Here is an 18217-nt window from a genome sequence, read left to right as displayed (position 1 = left end):
TGGGAGTATCCACCACCGCCTAGACAAAGCCTTTTAAGGAAAACTAATATTTAATTTCCTTAAATAACTCTAGGTTAACCAAAAAGAACAATTGAATCACAAATTTGAAAAATAAAACAAAAGAAACACAAATTCGAAACAAATCCGAAAACTCTAGAATTATATGCCTCTTGTGTTTGATATTTCCAAAAATAACTATACAAAGAAAACTAGTATGATGCGGAAAACAATTACTAGTTATACCTTTCTTTGTTAACAAATAACCTCTTGATCTTCTACAGTATTCCTCTTCTTATCCCGGACGTTGTGTGGGCAACGATCTACCGAGATGAGAATCCATCTAAGCCACCTTCTTCTCCAAGCAAGATTCGGCCACCACATAAACTCCAAGAGATGTGAGGTTCGGCCACCACCACCAAGCTCCAAGGGATGTTAGAAACAAAGCCTCATTTCTCTCCTTCTCCTAGCTAGAACCGGCGACCATAGACTTCTCTTGTGTTGATGCCGCCGACCATAGACTTCTCTTGTGTTGATGTCGCCGGCCATAAAGGAGGAAGAGAAGAGAAGGAGAAGAGACCCTAGGGCCGACCACACCAAGGAGGAAAAGAGAGGGGAAAAATAGAATAGAGTCGTTAGTCATGAAGGCACCTCTACCCCCTCTTTTATAATCCTTGGTCTTGACAAATAAGGAAATTTAAATAAAAACTTCCTTAATTCTTTTGGCATGAAAAGGGAAATTTATTTTAATTAAAAAATAATTTTCTTCTTATTAAACATCATGGCCGGCCACTTTAAAATCCCAAACAAAGAGAGCTTTAATCAACACAAGAATTAAAACTTCCTAATTTGTCTCCGGAAATTTATAAAAAAAAAATTCCAATAATTTTTCCCTTCATGGTGGATTGTAAAAAGGAAATTTTATAAATTAAAATATTTCTTTTAAACATGTGGATGATTTCCAAAAAGAAAAGTTATCTCTAAAAATTAAAATCTCCTTTCAATCTACAAATAAGGAAAAATATCAAATCTTTTCTTAATCTTTTGTAGAAACTTATAAAAGAAAATTTTAATTTTTAAACTCTATTTTAAATCATGAACATGGTTAAAAAGGAAAGTTTTCTCAAAATTAAAATCTACCTTTCAATCTACAAATAAGGAAAAATTTTAAATTTTTTCTTAATCTTTTGTAGAAAACTATAAAAGGAAAGATTTAAATTTCAAACTCTCTTTTAAAACCATGATATCCACATAAGAAATAATTTTAATAAAAATCCCTCGTTGTCGAGCGGATCCTCGTGCGAGCCGACCGGTTGCAGGCCACGACCCTCCAGCTCGGCCACGACCGCAACATTGATCTCTGCATCCGCGAATTTGCAGTTGCCGACCAGACGTGCTCGCAACATGATTCGAGCTGCACAAAAGGAGGAAAAATCAGTTAGATTCAAAGATTGGGAGAAGAAAAAGCATACCTAGGCTGGACGAAAGCTTCGTGTGGATCAAACTTAAGCCGAACACGTAGAGAATGCCCTCCAGCAGCAACTTATGGATGTGATCCTTCTGACCAGCTAAGCTTGAAGCTGTCTGCAGATAGTCCGATCGGCTTTTGTACTTCCTGAGATCAAGAGGGTTCGCCACCTCTAGCTGCCAACTGGTCGAAAAATCTGGCTGCTCGTGAAAGCAAAGAAAGAAATAGTAGTATTTCCAATTCTTGTTAGAGGACGACATTTTATCAAAGAAGACTAAGCTCATTCGGGATTGGAACAGAAAGGTCCCCAACTCAGACAGTTTTGGATAATAAAAGTAATAGAAGAACCGAGGAGTCAAAGGAATGTCGTGTAGGCGGAACAAAACTACTACCCTGCATAGCAGCCGAAAGAAGTTCGGCACTAATTGATTAAGGGAAATATAAAAATATTTACAGACTGTGAAGAAGAAAGGGTGCCAATAGTGAAGAACATTGGAGTAGTTTTGTCCGACGGTGAACTGATCCCTAAGAAGCATAAAAAACCTAGTGGTGGTTTATGAGGTCGGTCAAAAGCAGAAGGAAGAGCAATTTGGTAACCAGGGGAGAATTCATAGGCGAATTTCAGACTCTCAGTGTTATCCCCGTCGAACCTGGATTCGGTGGAAGTATACCAGAGTCTAGTGACAGGGATGGGGGGTTGCGAGAAACTGGCCATCGAAAATAGACTCAATGAATATCAATGAACATATTGGAAGAAGAAAAAGAGAGGAAGCTTATAGGAAAGATCGCCGGAGAAGAAGAGAAGGTGGAGTGTTGCGGAGGAGCTCGAAAACGAAGGCACGCGAAATGAAGAAGATGGCGACACGCGCGAGATTTATAAACCTTGCGGTTGATCAACCTGAGTCGTCCGATCTAGGTTTGCGAAAAACTATGAGAATATCCAACCATTGAATTTGAAAAGGCGCCTGTCACACCACCAGCAGATATCCGCCTATCACGTCAAACGTGCAGCGACAGAAAGTGGGACACGTGGCGTTCAGTCACCGGACGTCATTAATAAGACTTAATTAAAAGGTATGACCACGTGCTCGGCTATAATGATCGAAGATTTGCACGGTCCTCAAGAAATCTAGATGACGTCAGGGCGTTCGGCGAGGCACGCAAGGAAAAGAGAAATTTCGCCAAGTGTTGTCGCTCATCGTCTCGACCGGACACAGATAAGCGATTATCATATAACCGATCGCCTGAGGCACAATTTGCTTGGAGGGCTTGGGTCAAGCAACAATTACGAACCCAGCCTGGCGATGCGAATCCGAACGGCAAAGACATGGAAGCCACCGAAGACTCTACTGGTCCAGTTAGTCAGACTTGCAGCCTCCTTTGACTAAACTTGAGGGGGAGGCTTGTGATGCGGCGATATATGGAGGCCTGCCTAGCACGAGGTCAACTGCCAAGGTGTAGGTCAAAGTCAAGGTGGTCAACGCCCAGTCATCAATGGGTTGGACGAGAGACAATTGCAATAGTCGGTCGGATCAGTCAGTGCCTGACCGGTGGGAGACATGTATGAGCAGACCATCCGTCCAGCTCGGGATGATACGGAAGACAATCGACGCTCATTACGTAGCAACAGGATGCCAACCGAGATTGGAAGAGCAACTGAGGTCGGCAGAACAGAGGTCTCTTGGTTGGGCGGCTATCTCGCTCGACTAAGCAACGGGACCCGCCCGTGGACGGAGCAGAGTCCTGGCCCAGCGGCTATCTCGCTCGGTCAAGCGGCGGGACCACTGTAGTATCTCTCGACATCCTTTTGGGAGGTAGTGTCGTTGACACGAGGCATGATCGATAGGCGGATCGTACAACGGAAGCTTCTACTGTCTTGTCAGGGATATGCATCCCCTGTTAAGATATGGTGTTAGACGCACTTTCCTGACAACTCCTTTCATAGGACATATTGGGGAATGTGTCCATGCCTCGAGGAGCGTACACGTCGCCTCCCAGAGCTCTATATAAAGGGGGTCCATCACCGACGGAGGCATGCGTTATCTACGGTTTGCGCATAGTTCTACAGTTGCTCTACTTCTTCTCCACTTTCGATGACTGACTTGAGCGTCGAAGGGCCAACGCCGGGACCCCTTCCCTTGCTCGGCATTGACGTTACTTATTTTGCAGAATGGAACGAGGTATACAGTCGGTCAGCGAAGACATCATATCCTTAACTTTTCACCTTCCCACTTTTGGATAAGATCAATTAACTTATTATTAACATTAATATTCTTATTATTAATTGAATTTAAAAATAATTTTAATCATATATTAAATTGATATTTAGTCTCAATCCTCCAACCAAATTTAAATAAATTTTAAGTCTATACTCCCGACTGGCGATTCTACGAACTATGCAACCCAACTTCACTGAACCGGACCGCGATTAAGAACCCTAATCGTTTGGCAAATCCTTCCAATTTCCACACTTTTGATCTCGCCTTTCTTCCTCCTTTGCGGGCAGCAAGGAGAAGAACAATGCAGGGGCGATGGCTCGCCAAGCTAGGTCGAGATTTGATCTCCTCTTGTCGTCCCTCGCGCCTCGATTTACCTTCGCGATGCCTCGCCTCGATGGCGCTTTCCGTAAATCTCTCCGTACCTAAGCCCGTCTCTGCTCGTAGTCGTCGCAACAAGCCGCCAGGTTTAGGGTTTTACCCTATCTCTCCTCTCCTTCCGGTGCGATTTTACAGCAACTCTGTAGCCTTTAGTTCGATTTATTTTCTCATTGAAATTCGATTCATCTCTTAAATATTTGATTTTTTTTTTTTTTGTTTTGTTTTGTCTGTCCGCTTCTAATACGGTGGTTTCTCAGGTGGGTCAAGCACGCTTTTATGCTGCAAAAGAGAGATCGAGGGCGCCGCTGACGCCGGTTAAGTCTAAAGTCAAGAAATATAAACTCAAGTCTTACTCGTAAGTTTGTTTTATACTTCTTTTCGGACTGACTTTTAATGTTTTCTTTGACACTCTTTTACATGATTTTATTTGTCAGATCCTTTAAGTCCAGATTTAGGACAATGAACGATGGGCAAATAAGGAGATGGAGAGCTGGAAAGCGACACAATGCACACTTGAAGGTATCATGTTCTATCTGCTATATTGATAATCATAATGGAATGATAGGTTTTAGGTATTTGTGTTGGAAAATTGTGAAGAAAAACTAAATTAATTAAATGAGAATGGTGGGAATTAATACTAATTGGCGAAGTGGAACGAAATTTGAGAAATATTGATTTCAGAGCTGCTGCTCCATTTTAAATTAACCTCAACTTCTGGTTGATTTCAATCAAGAGACCTCATCCGCTGTCTTGATTGAATTGCTAGTAGTGTTGTAGATTTCTTGAAAAACGGATACTTGACATATTGTAACCAAAAAGCTAAACAATTCATTAAGAATTACCAGTAAAGGTTTATGCCTTCTAATTATAAACATTTTGGTCAAACTGGATTTGTTAATTTGAATATTTTCTGAAATGAATTGTATATCTCTAAAGATCCTTTTTTTTTTGTCTGCTCAGAATCAAGTTATAACTTATAATATGTGGGTTTCAATATCATTAGTTATTTGACCATATCAGTTTAGCATTGTCTAGGAGATTTACAGAGCATGGAAATCATAGGAAGTCAGTGTAGGCGGTCTTAAGGAAAATGGAACAAAACAGAATTCTCTTATTGGAGTGCCTCAAAATGTGCCTTTCTAAGGGGTGTTGGTGCAACTGTTGCAGCTAGATTTTTACCTATCTTTATGAAGCAATTGTTTATACTAAGTGGAGTGATTTCGAATTCAATTATAGAATCTGTGGGAGTGCCTAGGGAAGAATGCATTAGAATCAATAGGCTATTGAGTTGTAGCAGTTGCCAAAGAAGCAGAGGTGTGTGGCAGTATGTCATTGATAAATAGGAACAATGAAGCTAGACATACAATGACATCTATAAGGTAAAATTCTTGTTGGATTTTTGCAAAGCCTACTTTCATGGTACATCACCAAATTAGAAAAGTATCCATGGTTTAATCAATTTGAAAATTTTCCAGTGGATGTAAGGTTGACTTTGAATTCTTCAATAAAGAAAAAAGGGTGGCTCCCCATAGATAATTGAGTCTATCTAATTTTTTTTTTCCATGGTCTTAGAATCCAAAACATACTAGTGTGTAGAGAGGATTTCTCGTTAGGATGGGGAAAGTTGTTTACGTCATTACCAATTGTAGATTTGTCTCGATAACAAGAAGACTCTTGGCCTTTCCCTTAATGGGTTGTTGACCTAAGAACGTTGGAATGATGAGTCGTCTGCTGCGAGCGCTTCCCGATTTATTCTAGTAGCTGATGGGAAACTTTTGTGGGCCGGGTCGGTCACCCCAAGTATTAGTTGGCGTAAGCTGGATACCTGGTGCCTACTTAAAAAAAAAGACTCTTGGTTTGTCCTAACCTTCTTGCTCCCCTAAGTTGTAAATTTCTTGACTTCAAAAACATTTTGACTGCAAGGGAAACTTGTTAGAATTTCACAGCTTGGTAGCTTGGTCGTATCAAGTGAAAATTTGACATTTTAGAGGGTTGGAGCTCATAGCCTCATACTCTTATGGCCACAAAAAATTGGTAAGGTGTAGCAGCTCTCTTTGCCCATTGTAATTAAGATGTGATTAGGGAGTCACTAGAGGTTACCCTACATTAAGAAGTGGGCAAAAAAAACATGTTCCAATATCTGATTTAACCCAATCTAATTTTATCTAACCCAAAAGTTCATCTGTTTTGATTTCGTATTGTTTCACAGATCAAAAAGTATAATGTAATATGTTGGGTTCATATGGATATTTAGTTTGAAATAACAATTAACTCGAGTTACATGAACCTGTATTAGGAACAATTTCCAATATCTGATTGAATAGGAACCAGCTTCTCAAGGTAACTCAAATTATATGAACTTGAAAGATGCTTCTGCAACGGTTTGAAGAGAATCACATAGAATAATCTGAGGAATTTGTTGCTGATCTCACTTTATAACAGTTTCAATTTTTCTGCGATTGTAGTGACTGAAATGCAATTTCTTTTTGGAAGATTTAGGATCTCAATTGACACTTATTTGTTTCTAACAATGGTTGATAACTTATGTTACACCAAACCATTTGTGTTGTGGTTAACTGAAATTATGGTGGTTTATGCAGTCAAAGTCAGCGAAACGGAGGTTGAGGCACCCTGAGATTGTGCATTTAGCTTATGCAAAAGTTCTAAAGAAGCTGAACTTTTGTGGCTAGCGTGCAGAAGCATTTTTATTATGATTTCTAAGTTAGATTGTCTCTCAATTTAAATCAGCAACTTTTCCAGCATACTTGTGCACTCGAGGTTGATGTTTAGCAGCTTAATAACCATGACTTTAAACCTTAATTGCTGTGATAAAGCAGTATGTTCCATTGGCCTTTTCTTCCATGAGAGGGAACATACAACTCATTTTCTCTTGCTCTTCTGCCTTCTGGTAATAGAAACAAGTTTACCATAGCCATTTTATTCGTGCAAGTTTCTTCATTTATGTTGTTAATTTGCAGGTTTTTGATTTTTCTGAAATGATGGCAAATCCTTGTCCTTCGAAAATTGATAAATGTAATTGCTGATTACCCTTTTTCTTACTGATATGTCAAGATATTTAGTCACCTGGACGAATAAATGTTTGGACATGCCAAACGTCATTGTTTTTGTGGAAAATTCAATTGTCACTAGGGGAATTGGAATTCTTTTTTGAGTGTCAATTTGTGTAGACATGATTGGACATCGAGGAATCTGAAAGTCATGCAAGATTGGTCTCAGTTCTGTAGCTCTGATAATATGCCCACAAACGTCCCTCCGTGAATTCTTGGCTTTGGAATTGGATCCTTAATAATTGGCCTTGTACTGGACCCATTCTCAACATGTTCCTTCCAATTTGATCGTGATATTTGGTTCAGATCTCTCTGTCTTGTTTCTCCTGTAATTGATTCTAGGCCATTCTTGTATATGAAATCAATCTGTTCCAGCTTCAAAACAGCTTCAAAATGGAAAAATTATAGAGTAAATTAAAAAAATTAGAATAACACCGAACCATCCTATCAACAGCTAAGTGAGGTTTGTTTCTTTGACACCATCTTCTACTTAATATTCCTGACCATTTGATTTGTTTAAGCCACATTACTAACTACATTTTGAGTGGTGACAAATAGTTGTCGAGCCAGACATGCACCGTGGTCTGTGGACTGCCATGAAAAGCTTGTGATCGACGACAACAAATCGTTTCCTACAGCATGAAGAATAATGGCTACAGTGGTCGCCATATACATAATGTTGCACTCAAAGGGTTCGTGATGGCACATCAATCAAAGAAGATCAGTCATATTGAGCATGAAGATCTTGGTTTTCAAACTGGAAGTGACTTTTATAATGGAGAGAAGATTGAAGGGAGTTATTGGTGTCTCATAACTTTCTGGGTCAAAATCATTATGTTCTGGGCCAATGATCATATTCTTAAAGTCAGCTTCAATATCTAATCGATTGCAAGAATGATCTATCTACTCAAGAGGATTAGATTTGTTGTTCATTACGCACGACTTAAATGAAAATAAGTATAGGTGCACTTTTTTAAAGGAAAAAAAGCCAATTTCAAATGTTATTTTATTTTTCAAAAAAAAAAAAAAAGTCTAATAACTCTGTTTGATTTGTAACTTTATTCAATCAGTATCTCAAACATGTACTTATGCAACTGTTCCTTGTTTCTCTTTCTGACTCACCTGCTTGCTTTTGTGTCCCGTCCTGCAATATTCCAAACCTGCCTACCACTTTACAGTCGCCACCTCCCAATCACTTTCTTTAATTTAATCAAATCCCCAACTGTCAATTTACTCACTGTTCTTTATTCTAAACAAACAGCTATACTTATACGCACACAAAGAAAAACTATCACTGCGAAAATGACATAATAATATCTCACTTTGTCTATCTGTCTTATCTATCTATTCTTTTGTATGAAGCTAACAGGATTATAAAATAATTCAAAAAGAATACGTGGTGATCAAATGAGAGTTTGATACCAAAATAATAATAATAATAATCATAATAACAATAAGGAAGGATTTAAGTGGAAATAATAGATTTGTTAGATTTTATGTATTAATTGACTTAGATATATGATCACACTCATGTTTGGTCTATTGAAATGGTTCGTCTAATTGTTATTGTATCTTGACTACAATACAAAGGAACTAATTAACAGAATAAAACAGCAATTTTGAATTCAAAAAGGTTTATAGCTAGACCTCGAACAAGACTCTACGTTCATGGCTGTTCCAAGGTCTGGTCATAAACCTATTTCCTCCGATGGCTTCATCAATCAAGAGCTGCCGGTGTCCCAATCAAACATGTCGAACAAAGGATCGGCCATGGCCTTCGCCGCCATCACCTCTTCCTCCTCCTCCTTCTGCTTGTCGTCTTCCCCGAACCCTTTGGAGAAAATGAGGTTCATTGGGTCAGACTCGAGCTCGGCCAGATCAGAGAAGAAGTCATCGGGCTGGTCCGGATCAGGGACCATCGGCTTATAGTCAAATTGATCATCGTCGGTGGCTTCTTCTTTGACTAGGCCGGGAGACATTGGCCACTGCTCGATATCAGGGATCGTCGGACCGGCGGTGGAAGGGGGCCTTTGGGACGACGGCTTGGAGAGGTGGGAGCGGATGGAGCCGGCGAGTGCGTTGCGCTGGGTCGGCCAAGGGTGGTTGTGTTCGGAGGTGTAGGTGATGACCAGCATGTTGGGCTCGGTGCGGCTGCGCTCCACCTGTTTCCGGGCGGAGCAACCCTTTGAGCTGCTGCATCTGTAGTACCCTCTGCTTAATTTGTTCCATGCATGCAAATTAATCCATAATTAGCACAATAATTATCATATTGCATTTAACTTAACAAATCAGATCTCGGTTAGTAATTAGATCAGGGCTCACAATGAGTTTGTTCTCGTCATGTTAATCAGAGAAATTAGCATAATCACACCTTGGATAAGGAGAACCCTTGATTGGTTTCTGCCCGTACTTCCTCCACGCCCAGAGATCTGATGGAACCACCTCGCCGGCGCTCGGCCTGTTGCTCCCGGTCACCGCCGCCGGTGCCGCCGGTATGCACACCACCTTCTTCACCTGGCTTTTCCTACAACGTTATATGTGAATTTTACAAGTGTTGCTCATCTTAAAGATTAAGATTGAAATGAAAAGAGATGAAGAAAAATTTCATGAATTAATCTTTTTTTTTTCCTTTACGGGGAATTTTGTTCCCGGTCAATCTTTTGTCAGATCAGACAAGAGCATTCATTTGATGGAATCTTGTTGATGTGAGATGACAAATTAAACTTCCTATCTCATTAATTACCTCCGTTTGATCCCCGGAGAAGCGCCATGGGGCGAGATCTGCACCCCGCCGCTGCAGGCGGCGGCGGCGGAGGCGGCCACCTTCATCATCATCTCTCCTGACGCCACCGCCGGCGTCGGCCTCATCAACAGCCGCGACGACGACGGCGGCGGCGAGATCGTATGCAACTGCGGCAACAGGCTGGTGCCGCCAATTATACAACTCGCCTTCTCCGGAGGCGGCGCAAGGAGCTGCTGCTGATCTCTGCCGTCACCTCCTCCGATGCCAGCGTAGGCGGCGAAGGGGTTCAGCAGCGGGTCGCTGACGTAGGTGAAGGGGTCGCCGAAGTCTCTGTTGAGCTGCTGCTGCTGCTGCCAGCTGGCTGGGTCGTCGCCGAGGAGCGGTTTGACGACGTCGGCGTTCGACAGAAGCCCGGTGCTCCGGCCGCCTGCACGGACGACATCGGCGAGGTCGCCGTGATCTTCGTCCATCCTCTGGAAGTAGTAGTCACACATGCTGTCAATAACTTAACTGCCTGAACGATGAAGAAATTTGTTATTTCTATTTTCAATGAAAATAATTTACAATCTTATATTAACATTTTTTTAATTTAATAAGATAATTGCGCCACCATCCAATTAATTGATTTCATGTAATTAAGAATAAAAGACAATATATTTCTTGTTTTATTTTATGATGATGATGACGACGCCTTGTATTAAATAAATCCGCATTGATGTCGTATAATTATTTTATTTTTTATTTTTTATTTTATTGCAATATGCTCAGCTTGTGTGTCTAAAGATTACAAAAATCAGAGAATCTCGAGGAAATTAAGTGTAAATTGAGTACATGAAAAAAAAAAATATGACTAAATAATTTTTCTTTTTAATAAGTTTAAAGAGACATGTTCAAAAGACAATTCTTAAATCGCACCCTTTGAGCTGTTTCAAGTAGTTCTGCCTCCTTTGCTTTGAATTGTTGGTTGAGTTGTCCTTCTCTATTAATTAATAACCTTTCTCAGTCTTAATTTGAAGAAATTGCTTGACCAGATTGAGTTTATAGATGAGAAGTTTTTGTTGTAGGGATTAGAAAGTGATCTTGTTAGCTTTTCTTCTATTTAAAATATTCAATTTTAGAATTGTTGGTTGTTAATTTCTTAGATGTTTTAGAGCACAAGACATTCATTACTATTTTTAACTAAAGAAATAAATCTTAATGTACAAATTGCGCAACACCAGTTGTCACACTAAATAAAATTATAAAAGTGAGATGTATAAATATAACTCTCATTACAAGCCATTACAAATTATATAATTAACACTAGTTGTTATATATAATAAACAAAGTGTGAGATGTGTAAATGTGACTCTCATGACGATCCATGCTCGGGAGGCTATTGCCATTTGAAATTAGCAAAATGCTTTAGCATAATTATCATCTAATAACTAATGAGATGATGCTTCACCTCTTTTCTAATTATCTAAGAGGTTCAAGGTGGCGTACATATATATAATTACTACTTAATTTTGTTACTGATTTAATTGTATCAATTAATTTATTTTTATGCACCATTTCTTTATCATGAATATTCCAATGTATAATTTTGGTCGATACGTCCTTTTCATTACTAGTATATCTCTTTAATTCTCACAGTAGCATTTACTGATCAAAAGGAATCATTGCCAAACAATTAATTTACAGTCCAATAATTACTAGTTTATTATTATTCATGAACGAGTAATATCGCGTATATAGAATTCTTAAAAGGTTTACAATTAATTTCAAAAATATTTTTATAATCTTAAAAAGGCCTAAAGACTTTATAAGAGCACTAAATCTTAAACTCTTTAAAATTATCGTAAATTTTAAAGACCTACTTGACTACTCATCTTAAAAACTCCTTCTATATATATAAGTTTTATCGTACAAAAGGATGCCTTAATTATCATAGACTTACTTGACTACTCTTAGAGAATCCCAGTTAACACATGCTACCTGACACTAGCTAGGCTCCTGATAATATAATTAAGGTACTAATTAACTTTGTTTAGAGTAGATTGATTCCATGGACAATGTGTATCTGTATATATCACCCACGTTAATGCATGCATGCATGCATGGATATAAAAAATCACGTTGATGCTTTGGAGATAGTTTTCGACACTGTGCGTAGTTATGTACGTAGTCATTATTGCTTCTCCTTCTGTCATGCTGAGACAAGCATTGGGATGCTTTAATTAATCTTATATTTAATGGTGAGAGAAGGAGATTAGAATAATGGCCTACACATAATTACCATGCATGTGGCTAAAACTCACCCTGATTAATTAACATCAATTAGGGTATTGAGGCGTCCTTGAAAAGAGAAGCCCTAAATATAAATATGACAAGTGGTTCCGCTGAGGACTCTAACTCCAAGAATTAGATTAATTAATTAATTTCATAAAATAGATTATTGTAAATATATTTTTTTATAAAAAAACTAAAATGATGTCGTTGAGTTGCAAAATTAAGCTGCAGCGGGGAGAGAGACATGGAAATAACGACGCCGAGTCTCCATCGGACCGGGTTGCCGACAAGCATGCGTCAAACGTCACGGACCGGCCGCCCGAGGATTGGAGTGGCCCCACGCCGCATGATCTTGACTGGACGGCATTGATTTGATGGATCACGAACCAAAAAGATAAAAAGTCAAGCTCGAGTGGACGACTCCTCCCCAGTTCGAACCGGCAGAATCAATCATCTCATTCACCACCACCGTCCAGAACAAATATTTTAAAATGTTAAATATTTTTTTTAAATAAATGGTAATTATTTTATGGTGAAAATACAATTTTTCTACTAAAAGTATCTATTATTGAATAAAAATAAAAGATTTTAGTTTCATATATGAAGATTTTTAGTGGGCCAACGTGCATATTGGGTCTCCCGGGCTTTTACATTTGGACTAGTAAAAGTTTGTGATAAGAATAAAATGTTTTTTTATATTTTTTTTACATAAAACAATTAATATCTATAAAAAAAGTAAAAACTTTGACATGTCTAAAAAAATGTCTTGGGATCCATCGGAGAGAGACATGAGATATATAATGACAAAATAACCATTTAAAATATCTATTTATAATTATTTTTCTCAATTAAGTAAAAAGTCAATTTTGATCAGAATGAAATTATTTTTTCTCCGTTGTCGATTGACACTTGCACTAAGTCAAGATTAAGTGGGAGCAGATCTCCTCGTCCTAAAATAACTGGAATAGAAATAGAAGATGATTCATTTTTAATTATAGTTAAATTATAATTATGATTCAATCGTAATTGATTGAGATTCTTCCCTGTATTCATTTTCTCCATCAGAAATAAATAATAAAATAAAATTGATAAATTTAGAAGGTAAAGTTCGGGACTTCTTGCGGCACTAAGGTACTATATAATAGACTCGTCGGAGTCTAAGTTTGACAATTTTGTTCTCGCCGGAAAGGGATTTCGTTCGAGTATGACTCCTGAATTCTTGGAGGCGCAGGTCAATGGGTAGCCGGATCTCACAGCAGAGTGGTACGACGACATGATGTATTTATACCAACGCAAGTTGGGGCACCAAGTCTCCTTGAAGCTCAAGGAATTCATTCACCTACCTGTTATGTTGTTCAAGTATTTCTTCCTTGGCACATTTTTTAGGGTCTTCAGTTAACCAGTTCTAGGTTGGTTTGTACTTGTCATACAGAATAATGTTGTCTACTGGATCTCGACTCGAATACCGTTTTTTTATATGATTCATTTTGTTATACGGTTGGATCTATGGGATTATTGACACTTTGATGCCAAAGTTTTATAAAGAAACAAATCTTGAAGGTTAGTACACTTCAAATTGCGATGCTCAAGCAAAGGGGGGAAGAAAATATAAAAAATTTCAATATATCACACGTATTATACCGACATATACTGAACATACCAATATTAACGATATATCAAAAATTATAGTACAATATTATATCGAATAAATTTTCTTATAAATACAATATTATATCGAATAAATTTTCTTATAAATTACTTATTTTTCTAATTAATACCTACATGTCTTTTATTAGACTTTAGCCTTTAAACAATCAAACTAATCAGCCTAACCCAACAACAAAAACTTATCGTCGTGACTTTTTTTTTTTTTGACACTTATTGCTCATTGTGCAGATGATTTATTTTCTAATTAGTGTGAATACTATTTTTTAATCTAATTTCGGTATATGCGGTATTGTAGATCAAAAGTAGTTTTATCTTTATGGCTATGTAGACTTTTAACCAATTCTCCATTAAAATTTTGGATTGAGGTTTTATATTTCTATAACAATCCTTTTCTCGGGATTTTTTTTCTATAGTTCAGAACGAATACGGTTGCAAGCTTTTGCTATTTTGCAATTCATGTATTGATATATCTTCTATTTTGCAATTCATGTATTGACATATCTTCCAAGACATATATACACTGAGTTTTCGTAATTTATTATCATCCAAAATTTCACCAGTACCATAGGTCAAGTTAAACTTTTGTCATTTTTTAATTTAATTCTAATTACCTTGCCGGATAAATTATTTTTAGAGGTACCAACTAGTTTGGAGCCTCTCCTAAATTATTGATTTTCCTTTTAAGATTTTTAATTTATAATTTAAATTTAAGTTTTTAATTTTGAATTAATTAAATTGGTCAAATTTTCCTTTTTTAAAGGAGTATATTTAATATTTAAATTTTTTTTTCAATTTTAATTTTATTAAGTCAAGATTTTTTATTATTTAAGTTTTTATTAGTTTTTTAAATTTGAATGGATTAAACTGTTTGAATTATATTTTTTTAAAAATTTATCTCTTAATTTTTTTATTAACCGTTAATTTTGAACTTTCCTTAATATTTAATTTTAAATTTTCTTTAATATTTAATTTTAAATTTATTAAATTCAGTTTTAGTTTTATTGAAATGTTTAAATTATCCTTATATTTTCTTTGTCTTTTAAGTTTATATTATTAGTTGAATTTATTAGATTAGTTTTATTTTTAAAATTTGATCTTTTGCTAATTAAATTATCTTGGTTTTGGATAGAATTTTCTAAATTGATATTGCCTGGATTATTAAATACTTTATTAAGGTATTTATTGATTTTATCTAAATCTATTTTCTCATTTTTAAGTTTTAAATTTGAATTTATTTTAATGTTTGAATTAATTATTTTTGAATTTTTACTTAATTTTAGATTTTCTGAATTATTTGAATTGATTTGGTCATTGTTTTGTTTGACCAAGTCAAGGTTGATGCTGATTTGATCAAAGTCTTGATTGACTTTATCAGGATCTAGATTATTTTGTGGTTTTGAATTTGAATCATGTAAATTTAGATTATCATGTACCATACTTGGGATAATTTCATACTTATCTAAATTATCATGTAGATTATTTAAACTACTATTGACAGGGGTATTTTGGTAAATTATGCTAACCTTAAGTGCATCCCCTATTCAGTAGGCTCTTCCGTTGGATTTGACTCGAGTCTGGATTTGATTTTGACTTGATCGTCTAACTCCAATGGCTCCTCGTGAAGGTTGGTCAGACAAGTCCAAAACTCGTGGGCATCCTTGACCTTTCCTATCCTGCAAGTAACTTTGTTAGGTAATAAATCTGAAACTAATTTTATTATCTTTTGGTTTGCTTTCTGTTGGTGCAATCGACCCAAGTTTCACTTGAAGATGTAAACGCTCTTGATGTGGTTCTTCCCGTTCTTCCCGGTAAATAAGGTAGAGGGTTGAACTTTCAAGACTTCTTTCTCACTTGTCTTGGACTCTTTTTCCTCACTTGAAGATGAAGACGGTTCCACTTCTTCATCCTCTTCGGATGTTGAGCTCGTCTCCACATTTGATTAGTCCTTCTCCTCCTCTTGGACCAATGAGCTCTTCTCCTTGGGCTCCTCTACTTCTTATGCTTATGTAGGATCTTCATGAAGAGGAATCACTTTGCTCCATAGCTCATGAGCATACTGTTAGAGTGTATACTAAAAGCCTAGCTTTTGGTATAAACATTTATCTAGAAATAAGAATCACATTGGTCAAATGTCTACATTTGTGATAAATGTAGTTGTTCAATTAATTTATATTGTAGATAACATGGTGTGTGGTGTCACACACAGAGGATCATGTTATCAGTACCTTATAAATTATAAACAGTAGCTCACGACCAAAATGGAAAGGAACAAACCATTAGAAGGTCGTAGTGTAATTAGGTATCAGTTTATCTTGACTGTATAATTACACTAGTACACTTAGAGTGTATTGAGTAGGACCATTTGAGGTCGTTTCTTTTATACTGATTTTATAAAGAAACAAAGACCTCGGTTATTATGGAAGTGTGTGCTCTTAATCCTAATATAATAACAAGCACATATATTTGATATTTATTTCTTTAATTTATCAATGGGTGAGATTTAGTTCGATGAATCAATAAGCGCGATAAGTTGGGAAATGGTATCACTTATAGTGTGTGTTGTTGATTATAGAAGGAAACTGTGTCCTAGAGATACTAGGTTGATAATGTCCTCAAGAGGAGCTCATAAGGATTGTCATGTTAAACCCTGCAGGTGGACCTAGTCCGACATGATGATAAGGTTGAGTGGTACTACTCTTGGACTAAGATATTAATTAAGTGAGTTGTCAGTAACTTACTTAATTAGTGGACATTTGTTATCTTAAACACAGGGAGACTAACACACTCATAATAAGAAGGAGCCCAAAATGTAATTTGGGATTGGTGCGGTAGTTCAATAATAGTTCTCTAGTGGAATGAATTATTATTGATAAAATTAAGTTGTGTGTTCGGGGCGAACACGGGATGCTTAATTTTATCGGGAGACCAAAACCAATTCCTCCTCTCGGTCCCTATCGTAGCCTCTAGTATATAGAGATTTATACCCACCGCATACCCACCTTCTTACCCATCCAATGGGGCCGGCCAAGCTAGCTTGGAACCCAAGCTAGGGCCGGCCAAGACCAAGTGGATGAGCCATGAAGGTGGCCAAAGCTTGGGTCCCAAGCTTGGGTGGCGACCACTAGAATATTAAAAGGATTTTATTAAAATTATTTCTTATGTGGATATCATGTTTTTAAAGAGAGTTAAAAATTAAAAATTTCCTTTTATAACTTTCTACAAAGATTAAGAGAGAGATTAATCTCTTTCCTTATTTGTAGTTTAAAAGGATGGTTTTAATTTTTGGTTAAAACTTTCCTTATTTGTAAATCATCTACATGATTAAAAGAGAGTTTAAAATTTGAAATCTTTCCTTATTTGTTGATTAAAGGAGGATTTTAAATTTTAAGAAAACTTTCCTTTTTAAACATGTTCATGATTTAAAAGAGAGTTTAAAAATTAAATATTCTCTTTTATAAGTTTCTACAAAAGATTAAGAAAAGATTTGATATCTTTCCTTATTTGTAGATTGAAAGAGATTTTAATTTTTAGAGATAACTTTCTTTTTATCCACATGTTTAAAAGAAAGATTTTAATTTATTAAATTTCCTTTTTATAAACCAATCATGAAGGGATAAAATTATTGGAGAAATTTTTATAAATTTCTGGAAATAAATTAGGAAGTTTTAATTCTTGTTTAATTAAAACTCTCCTTGATTTGAGGAAATAAATGGCCGGCCATGTTTTAGTGAGAAGAAAAATTATTTTAATTAAAATAAAATTTTCCTTTTCATGGCAAAAGAATTAAGGAAGTTTTTATTAAAATTTCCTTATTTGCCAAGACCAAGGATTATAAAAGAGGAGGTAGAGGAGCCTTCAAGGGTGAACAACCTCTATTATTTTCTCCCTCTTTTCTTCCTTGGTGTGGCCGGCCTCCTTCCTTTCTCTTCTCTCCATCTTGTGGCCGGACCTCTCTTCCTCCTTGAAGATCAAGTGGTGGCCGGATTTTAGCTTGGAGAAGAAGGAGAGAAAGCTTACATCCCTTGGAGCTTGATTGATGGAAAAAGATCTTCATCTCTTGGAAGCATAGTGCTTGGCCGAAACTTGAAGAAAGGAGAAGAAGGTGCTTTGGTGGTTTCTCATCTCGGAAGATCGTTGCCCACACAACGTCCGAGGTTAGAAGAGAAATACGGTAGAAGATCGAGAGGTTTTCTATAAGGTATAACTAGTAATTTTCTTTCCGCATCATACTAGTTATTTATGGAAATAATACCAAATACAAGAGGCTTCGATTCTAGTATTTCGAATATGTTTTTCGAAGTTGTGTTCTTTTATTTTTCTTTTCCTTGTGATTTGATTGTTCCTTTTGGTTGACCTAAAGTTATTTTAGGAAATTAAATATTAGCTTTCCATAAAAGGTTTTGTC

General features: G+C 36.7%; 2 protein-coding genes across 2 annotated transcripts; one reads left to right on the top strand and one right to left on the bottom strand.

The window, feature by feature from the left end:
* The first annotated feature begins 3874 nt into the window (after window positions 1–3874).
* LOC121998076 lies at window positions 3875–6997 on the top strand. The gene is made up of 4 exons (XM_042552821.1): window positions 3875–4183; window positions 4320–4417; window positions 4497–4581; window positions 6663–6997. The coding sequence occupies exons 1-4, from the start codon at window positions 3986–3988 to the stop codon at window positions 6750–6752; spliced, it is 471 nt and encodes a 156-aa protein (XP_042408755.1). The 5' UTR covers window positions 3875–3985; the 3' UTR covers window positions 6753–6997.
* A 1666-nt stretch (window positions 6998–8663) lies between these two features.
* LOC121994411 (probable WRKY transcription factor 14) lies at window positions 8664–10383 on the bottom strand. Its single transcript, XM_042548455.1, has 3 exons — window positions 9874–10383; window positions 9502–9654; window positions 8664–9341 (listed from the first exon to the last, which is right to left on the bottom strand). The coding sequence occupies exons 1-3, from the start codon at window positions 10365–10367 to the stop codon at window positions 8852–8854; spliced, it is 1137 nt and encodes a 378-aa protein (XP_042404389.1). The 5' UTR covers window positions 10368–10383; the 3' UTR covers window positions 8664–8851.
* Window positions 10384–18217: the final 7834 nt, after the last annotated feature.

Source organism: Zingiber officinale, chromosome 6A (assembly GCF_018446385.1).
Source record: "Zingiber officinale cultivar Zhangliang chromosome 6A, Zo_v1.1, whole genome shotgun sequence".
Taxonomy (NCBI): domain Eukaryota; kingdom Viridiplantae; phylum Streptophyta; class Magnoliopsida; order Zingiberales; family Zingiberaceae; genus Zingiber; species Zingiber officinale.
The sequence above is the reverse complement of the archived record's forward strand: the minus strand, read 5'-3'. Positions and strand labels throughout refer to the sequence as shown.